The sequence below is a fragment of the Haliotis rufescens genome, unplaced genomic scaffold, assembly GCF_023055435.1.
Source record: "Haliotis rufescens isolate VD_foot unplaced genomic scaffold, xgHalRufe1.0.p SCAF_25, whole genome shotgun sequence".
NCBI lineage: Eukaryota > Metazoa > Mollusca > Gastropoda > Lepetellida > Haliotidae > Haliotis > Haliotis rufescens.
The window spans coordinates 7,251,739-7,261,579 of NW_025963946.1; the positions used below are offsets into that span (position 1 = coordinate 7,251,739).

A 9,841-nucleotide genomic window follows, 5' to 3' on the forward strand; every position below is an offset into this window, starting at 1 on the left:
ATATGAACAATTCATATATTTGCCGGTTTCTCAAATTATACAGATCATGTAAGCTTTTATCATGCATACGTTGTCTATAGTTATGACACTGTGGTACCGACGTGCTGTGAACCAAACCTCTACTCTGATAGGGTGCCTCTCGAGCTCTGCGCCAAGAAGTGAGGACACGTCCGTAAACGGTCGCGTCAGGTGAACATTGTCTGATCGAACCTTGACCGCCCAATCAAAATGTAGGACGCGTGAGTTCTTGGGTCAATCAGCTTTCAGAACTGACGATTTCTTCACCACCTCGATTCGGAAATTTCGAGTTAAACAATGAGTGAGTGAGTATGGTTTAACGCCGCTTTTAGCAATATTCCAGCAATATCTCGGCGAGGGACACCAGAAATGGGCTTCACACATTGTACCCATGTCGGGAATAGAACCCGGATCTTCGACGTGACGAGCTAACGCTTTAACCACTAGGCTACCCGACCGCCCCTCGAATTAAAAAAAGAAACCCCACACAGAACACAAATTTCCCTTCGAATGTTATCCCATTTGGGTGAAGATGTCATAGGTCCCAGATACGACAGGGTGAATAAACTATCCACCACGATATGATGGCGCGGGATTAATCGTTTACATTCGGAACAAGCCGATTAACTTCGTTTTCAAGATACAGAATTCAGAATGTAAGTCTGAAAGCTTAACTCACTCGTACCGAGAATTTAGAAGCCTCCACGCTGATTAGAAAGTTAACTTGACACGACCTCATATGGAAGTATTCTGATACCTTCACGCAGAGAGGTGTATTGGCGTAAAACATCTGGTTTTAATGAGATTGTGCTGAGAGCATGACTTTAAGCCCTCTGGCATAATATCCAACTACTGGCCTGATGTCGTTTGTGACGAACGAGCACCTCTCCAAGTGTTTGTATTTGTTTGAAACAAAATGAAACAACCTTTTTCAAAGTCAAATTTCCTTCTTTGATCGGCATTTAGAAGTTGGAGTCATCACTTGCTTGATAAATAATTGTGTTAGAACCTACACCGAAACGTCTCACCTAATTGTGATAAAGAAGTTGTTCATCCATATATCTTATCCTTACTGACTCAAATTTCGTTTTTGCACCAGATCACTCACCATGCCATTCACAAGGTGTCAGATCCTTTGGTGAGTGAGTGAGTATGGTTTTACGCCGCTTTAGCAATATTCCAGCAATTTCACGGCGGGGGACACCAGAAATGGACTTCACACATTGTACCCATGTCGGAAATCGAACCCGGGTCTTCGGCGTGACGAGCAAACGCTTTAACCACTAGGCTACCCGACCGCCGCCAGATCCTTTGGACCCAGCCGTTACCATGGCCGTCTCTTCATACACTGCAACCCGTGAAGATCCCGTTAGAATTGGTCTTCAGCAATCCATGCTTGTCGTGAGAGGTGACTAACGGGATTGGGAGGTCAGGCCCGCAGACGTGATTGAGGCATCACATCGTATATGCGTAGATCGATGCTCATGATGTCAATCACTTGATTGTCTGGTCCAGACTCGATTGTTTACAGACCGCCGTCATATAGCTGGAATATGGCTGAGTGCGGCGTTTAACAACAAACAAACTAATCACACTTCGACACGCAAGGGGCGTGGCCAAAGGAAGTCACGCAGTACATGAGAGATAACTTTACTTTTAGAGATTTATATATAGCCCTTTAAAGAAAAAAATCATCACTGCTTACCCAGGCAGTTTGAAAATGGTCCTGAGAAATATAGTCCAGGCAAAATAAGGTTTCACTGTTTTAGAGTTAGAAGATTCAACAGTGTAAACACACATTTAGGAAACTTGACGGCCATCTTGAATTTTTGCAGATTTGTCAATTGTCGAGAACGTTCAGTTGTTGTGAATATCTTTTTAGAAACATATTATGGCTATTTCGCAATACAACACATGCTTTTTTCATCAAAACATTGACCCTCATCTGAAATATGGAAGATATATTGATAATTGGTGGCCATATTGGATTATGCAAATTAGACATATTTCCCAAACAGGGACCTTAGAAATGCATTATGGTAAAATAAATTCTGTCGCAATTTGTACCAAGTTTAATGAAAAAATGGCCTAGATTACCTGGACTAATACGGTCATGTTTAACTGGCCTTACAAAAAAACAGTTTACGTCTGTTTATTTGTTTGTCGCTTGGCGACCGATTCAGCAGTATTTAAGCAACATGAAGGTGGCCAGTTAATAATAAGTCTGGACCAGACTAACCAGTGATTGATATCATGAGCATCGACCCACGCAATTGGGATCGATGACATGCATCAACCAAGTCAGCGAGCCTGATTACAGGGCAATGTCCCATGCCGTCGTATATTATGAGAATCAGACACGTCATCAAGCCTGACCACTATTTCCATTCAATCTATTTTTAAAAGCAGAGAAACATTTAACGGATTGGTCCGTGTGTACATTTGCTGCTAGTCTGTCAATTATAACCAAAAGCAATTACATCCAATACAATGCAAGTCTATAGTAGACGGCAAGTCTAGATTACAGCAGTTTCTGAAAGAGATTTCCTGGGCTCCTTTTTATTATACATGTATTTTAATAAGACAATTTAACAACTGTTTTTTCTGTAAGATATGCTCATTTCAGAGACTAGATGTTAGTTGAATTTGATACCGATTCTGCTCCTGCTTGTACAATACTTAATACTGATAAGGCACCAACAAATTCCTGTGTTTGTAAGATTATGTACATATTCTAACCAACCTAAACAATAACGAAGATCTGTATCATCTGTGTGCCCATCCTTAGGAGACATTCGAAAGCAATACAAATTATTTAAATCGCTAACTCAGCGTTTTTTTCAAATCTGTTCATGTTTTCAATCAATATGATTTGATGCACTTCACGAAGTGAGACCTGTTTTATCACAATATAGATTTTAATCAGATAGTCTTGGCTGGGTGCCGCCTTTTTGTTTGAAGCAAATGCAAGCGATGTGAGAGGTGGAATCTTATTGGGCAATAGGAGGGACATAGAAGGGACATAACTCGTAATAGCCACTGGTTACGCAACGATCGTGCCCAGAAATTCCAGCCTAGTTCGTGAAGGGTGGAAACTGGACTTTTAAAGTCAGTTAACTCTCTTGCCTCGGGAAGATGCACTGTGCAGCATGCACTGTATTTGGGTCTAAGGTCTTTCATACAATAGACATATGAACTGAAAACCTCTCGTATGACGGGCATGCTTGCTTAGGACCCTAAGCATTAATCGATTAAAAATGCAACAAGAAGTTCACCACTGTAGTTGAGACATGATTTTAATACATTTATAATACACATATACAGATATGACAATCATACTGAATAATCATGATGATATTGATTAAAAATAATAGAACAATATAAAAAAACAGCAGTCGCAACAGCAAAATTGTATGTTGATGGTGGTGGTGATGATGATAGTGATGATTTGATTATGATCAGTATTATCTTGGAATACAAAATGAAAACCAAATTCTACCCATAGCTGTAATAGTTTTTCGGAAATTTCCAGTGCCCCAAAAATTAATTTCAGACCTTGCATGTATGGATCGAAAATACAGAACGATGAGGGTTTTTGACTATTTGCAGATGGACTTGAAGGAGTTACGCAGAGCGACAGCTAAAGGTGAGACAAGCTAAAGTCATTGTTCTGGTGTTTGGTTTTCAATAATGTTGTTTTCCGGAAAAGGCCGAGTGCCAAGAAACGAATTAATTGATAATGTTTAGGTAACTCCATCAGTGATATGCAGCGATAATTTGAAAAATAAACATTAAAAGGAAAAATCCATTTTCGGAAAAGTCGACAAGCGGCGATAAAGTAGCGATCGGCTCAGCTCAATCCCCAGCATTGGGGAAATCCATATTAGAACTAGATTTGCTCGGTCACGTGACTATCACATCACACGACACAGTCCGGGGGTATCATTGAGCGTTATGTAAATGTTGTTGGTTATAGAAGTATATATCTAATTTTAAAAAAGGGTATATTTCTGAAAATCAGCAGTTATCTGGTACGAACTATTTGCGGAGGGATCGGTCGTTGTGCGGTTAACAGGGAAATCATAAAATGCCACTACTCCACTGCAGCCGGGGGTATTATCAGGGAGTCTGTACAGAAGTATTATGAACACCCCAGGATCCTTAATTCCCAGCGAGGGGCGGTCGGGTAGCCTAGTGGTTAAAGCGTTCGCTCGTCACGCCGAAGACCCGGGTTCGATTCCCAACATGGGTACAATGTGTGAATCCCATTTCTGGTGTCCCTCGCCGTGATATTGCTTGCATATTGCTAAAAGCGGCGTTAAACCATACTCACTCAGTCACTCGCTTTGTTGGAGGGTAGCGAGAAATAAGATCTGATTTTAATGAGATTGGACTGGTTCGAGATTAAAGACTACCGGAAGAGCTCTCAACATAGCCCTTGCATTCTCACTAAACTAATTGTAGCTGAAATGAAATAGAAATTCAAAATTGACACAAAAATTATTTCGCTGGGGGTAAGAATTTTCGGCGTCACGACATTCATCACTTTCGGAAACCATAATTGTCAGACAGTTGCGAACGCTACTGAGTCGGGAGCTATGATTGTTCACAGAGAGGCCCGCAAACGGGCAGTCGCTGGGAGGAGTTTGATAGACTCCCTGGCATTACGAAGGTAACGAAATAAGCCGAGTTGAACCGATCACACACCGAGGAACAAATGGAAGTTACTCTAACCAAAGTACTTATTCGGGTGTTAACGTGAGACAAGGGAGTTTAACTCCCCGAGGTGGGTTTTATCACACTTGAACTCGAATGCCCTGAAGGGTATATACATGTCACCCCTTTTCCGTCTTTACCCGGAAGATCCCGATTTGATTGCATTCGTCCCAACTCGCTACTTTCCGTAACTGGCTTGTCCCGGAATGGCACGACTGGTCACGAATGGATTGATTGTTGAACACTTCGTTTGGTTTGTGGAACTGGCTGATTGGTCACTTATGTCCTTTATTCTGATCGGTCAGTCGCCATCTGAGGTGGTGCTAGCGCTGGAGCTGTAGCTGGTGAAGCGGTCACGGAAACACCTTCGTCTTTCGTTGTAGAAATTCGTGGAGGACTGGAAAAAGTTCAGTTTGTTGTAAATTCCATGAACATACTTTTCCACAACAATTTACATATTCAATGCGATCTCAATAAAATCAGACCTCAGTTCTCGCTACCGCTAAACAAAGATCTGAGGACATCCCATTAGGGTCACGTCAGGTCGATCTTTCATCCGACCAATCAGAGCATCGCTTACCAGATTATGGAAGTGACAGTCGGAAATGTGATTTCTGACCATGCAACCTCGAAAACGTTAACTCCGAGCGATAGTTACGGGTTTAACGACTGTATCCATAAAATCTAGACCATCTATTAGCCATTCCAGAATGTTCTTTTGTTCATTTTTCAAATTTGTAATCAAGAATTTGTCAAAATATGTTTCGAAGCGTAGTCGCCAATTTGAAATTAGTACCCTAAAGCACGAGAAAGCTGCCTTCTGAATGGTCATTCCATTGGTCGGTCAAAGTTCGCGCAAGGTTGGTCTGAGGTGACCCCTAATGGGATGTCCTCAGATCTCTGTTTAGCGGAAGCGAGAACTAAGGTCTGATTTTAATGAGATTGATATTCAATGTTGACTGGTTAATCGACTTACAGATATAGTGGGTTCGAATTCTAGCTTTGAGCAGGTTGTGGCCCTTGATCTATCGGTACACCGAGGTGAAAACGTCAACGACCCGTGTCATTTCGGGGGTTTTCCCAGCTTGAACTTGATACATCCATTCGTGACCAACTCGTGTTATTCCGGGACAAGCCGGATAGCGACTCGTGCCCCTCTCGTGGCCATTTTTGCGACAGGGTTCCGTCTTAGCGCAAACGGGCACACCTAAAACAATTGTCAACTCGTTGCGCAATGGTTCACACATTTCCCCCATATTATTATATATATTTCAGATGCAATTTAAAGCACATCGGGACGTGCGGAATTATACAGTATGATTGAACACATTTAACTGTGTCGTGGCTATATTTTTAGATGCAAGACATATGTAAAATCAAAAATTATTTCTAAGGGATTCTTTGACGAAGAACTTGAAATCATACGCGCATTCTGATTGGTTTGTCGTATTTTCGCACATAACATTCATCGACAGGGGGACGAGTCTTCTTGCAGGTTACGGAAAGGGGCGAGTGGTGACGAATGTTGATACATCGTCATATAACTGAAATACTGTTCAGATGGGCTTAAAGTCGAACTACCTCACTCACTCAGTGAATGCCACGTGAGTCGGTACTGCTTCAACTACTACTTTTACTGCTACTACTACAGCTACTACCACTACTGCTGCTACTACTACTACTACTACTACTACTTCTGCTGCAACTACTACAACTACTACCCATACTACTGCTAATACTACTACTGCTATTGCTATGATAGCATTATATATAATAAATCATCGCGATGTTTCGTGATTCTATTTCAAGTGGCGAGGACTATTACACCGTCACGTGACGGTCATGTGCTAGAGAGGTCGCCGGGTCAAATGCAGCCCCTATTCGTCACCACTCGCCCCTTTCCGTAACCTGCAAGAAGACTCGTCCCCTATCGATGAATGTTAAGTGCAAAAATACGACAAACCAATCAAAATTAGGACTTAAAATTCTTCGGTCAAAGAATCCCTTAAGAATATTTTTTTATTTACATATGTCTTGCATCTAAAAATATACCCAAGATACAGTTAAATGTGTTCAGTCGTACTGTATAATACCACATGTCCCGATGTGCTTTATATTGCATCTGAAATATATATAATATATGGGGAAATATACGTGAATCATTACGCAACGAGTTGACAATTCTTTTAGCTATGCACCTTTGCGCTTAGACGGAACCCCGTCGCAAAAATGGCCACGAAAGGGGCACGAGTCGCTATTCAGCTTGTCCCGGAATAACACGAGTTGGTGACGAATGATACAGCCCCGGCTCACAATGGCTGCGAGTCACCTCCGAGGTCTATTTTCGGGGGGAAATATCAGATCGGGTTCAAAGTGGAAGGTGGGAAGATACTTTTGTGCTTACCGAAATGATTTTCTGTTTCAGGCTAGTCTGCGTACTCGTAACTGGCTTCAAACCCCGCACCTCTTCATATCGTTTATAAAATCTGTCAAAAAGCTTTTGGACAACGCGCTCCTCCACCAACTGAAAAATTAGAAAAAAAGTTGTCAAATTCTGCCATGGCAACGAAACTGATAAAATAATCGAGGTTTTTTTTGTTTGTTGTTTAACGCCGCACGCAGCAACATTCAAGCTATGTGACGGCGGTCTGTAAATAATCAAGTCTGGACCAGATAATCCAGTGACTGATATCATGAGGATCGATCCACGCAATGGGAATACGATGACATGCATCAACCAAGTCAGCGAGCCTGACCACCCGATCCCATTAGTCGCCTCTTACGACAAGCATATAGTCGCCTTTTACAGCAAGCATGGGTTGCTGAAGACCTATTCTATCCTGGATCGATAACTTCTTTAATAAACTAGTTCAGAGACAATTCAAACACCTTCATATTTGTCTGTTTTGCTATAATAGACGTTGTACTAAATTTGCCTTATATTGACAGCGATTTGAGTGAGTGAGTATGGTTTTACGCTGTTTTTCGCAATATTCCAGCAATATCACGGCGAGGGACACCAGAAATGGGCTTCACACATTGTACACATGTCGGGAATTGAACCCGGGTCTTCGGCGTGACGAGCGAACGCTTTATCCACTAGGTTACCCGACCGCCCCTAGCGTTTTGAAATTAGGTGAATGCTGTTTTACGCTGCGCAGACACGGGTGACAGAGGCGTCTAATCCGCCGAAATTCAATCTGCATAGCTGAGTTAAACCAAACTCACTCACTCACTCACTTAGAGATAGTCATGGGTGACTTGTTCTGATCTGGTTTCCCACGGAGGCATATTAAAATGGCTGTGAAAACAATACTTGCGACTTATTAAGCCATTTAATCCAAACTGTTTAATATCTGTAGCAAACGAGCCATTTGGAATTCATCAAATCAGAAAGGAAAACCTTTTTTCATGAATGATGGAAAAAGATGCCATTTTGCCTACAAATGTGTGAATTGGATGGTCAAAATTGTGTGGGCTGGCTGACTGAGCGTCACCGTGCCCTGATCACGTGGTTTGTTATTGTCAACAACTGGTGTGGCTGGCCTTGACTCGCATATATTCAGGCCGCGTGATGTCACGGCGTGTCAGCTTATCGTGAGAGGAAAACCGGAAGTGATGCAGGCCTCAGACGTTTACCACTTTGGTGAAACACACGAGCACGGGTATGGTGCCGACGAACCTTGAAGCATAATCGGGGCGAATCGAGATTCGAACCGCAATCATTGATTTCTGTCGTGCCCAAGGGACACAATTCTGCACAGCGAACTGCGGCGCCTTAGGCGACTGCGCCACCCGTACCCCTACAATGCTAAAGGTTATATAGTGATGTAGTTGTACCTTCGCATCACACAGGGACAGGATGACGTCATCAGACATGGACCGAGGCACATCCTGACCATTATTAGCAATCTGGACGTACAAAAATGTTGTATGAGTGTTTGGGAAAGTAAGACGTAATACTCATATAGTTTGTTTGTTTGTTTGTTGTTTAACGCCGCACTCAGCAATATTCCAGCTATATGACGGCGGTCTGAAAATAATCTAATCTGGACTAGACAATCCGGTGATTAATATCATGAGCATCGATCTACGCAATTGGGATTCGATGACATGCATCTACCATGGCAGCGAGCCTGACCACCCTATTCCCTTAGTCGCCTTTTACGACAAGCATAGTCACCTTTTACGACAAGCATAGTCACCTTTTACGGCAAGCATGGGTAGCTGAAGACCTATTCTACCCCGGATCTTCACAGGTCAATACTCATAAAGTTAACCGGCTAGCCCCTTGTCACACATTCACCTCATCAAACAAGCATGTCCACATTCACATTGGGAAGCATGTCTACATTCATCTCGTCAAGCATTTCTACAGTCATCTCGTCAAACATGTCTACATTCATCTCGTCAAACATATCCAAATTCCCATTTTTCACACTCACCCGCCAAGCATGTCTACATTCATCTCGTCAAGCATGTCTACATTCATCTCGTCAAGAATGTCCACATTCGCCCAGTCAAGCATACCCAAATTCATCTTGTTCACACTCACCACGTCAAGCAAGCGTGTCTACATTCATCTCGTCAAGTATTTCTACATTCACCTCGTCAAGTATGTCTACATTCATCTGGTCAATCATATCCAAATTAACCTTCTTCACACTCACCCGTCAAGCATTTCTACATTCATCTCGTCAAGCATTTCTACATTCATCTCGTCAAACACGTTTACATTAATCTCGTCCAGCATTTCTACATTCACCTCGTCAAGCATGTCTACATTCATCTCGTCAAGCATGTCTACATTCATCTCGTCAAGCATGTCTACATTCACCTAGTCAAGTATGTCTACATTCAACTCGTCAAGCATGTCCACATTCATCTCGTCTAGCATGTCCACATTCACCTCGTCAAGCGTGTCCACATTCATCTCGTCAAGCGTGTGCACATTCACCACGTCAAGCATATCCAAATTCACCGTGTTTATATTCAACTCGTCAAGCATTCGCCCAGTCAAGCATACCCAAATTCATCTTGTTCACACTCACCACGTCAAGCAAGCGTGTCTACATTCATCTCGTCAAGCATTTCTACATTCATCTCG

General features: G+C 42.4%; 1 protein-coding gene across 4 annotated transcripts in view; it reads right to left on the reverse strand.

Moving 5' to 3' along the window:
- Positions 1-3,296: 3,296 nt before the first annotated feature.
- Positions 3,297-9,841, reverse strand: part of LOC124150060 (vacuolar segregation protein PEP7-like) — a 59,174-nt gene continuing 52,629 nt past the window's right edge. For 3 of the 4 annotated variants that reach the window (XM_048402321.1, XM_048402323.1, XM_048402324.1), the window contains exons 10-12: positions 8,575-8,646; positions 7,139-7,258; positions 3,297-5,131 (exon numbers count right to left, since the gene is read on the reverse strand). In XM_048402321.1, coding sequence (XP_048258278.1) covers positions 5,036-5,131; positions 7,139-7,258; positions 8,575-8,646 — 288 coding nt within the window. In that variant the 3' untranslated portion in view covers positions 3,297-5,035. The remainder of the gene's footprint in view (positions 5,132-7,138; positions 7,259-8,574; positions 8,647-9,841) is intronic. The other variant, XM_048402322.1, reaches the window with a different exon arrangement.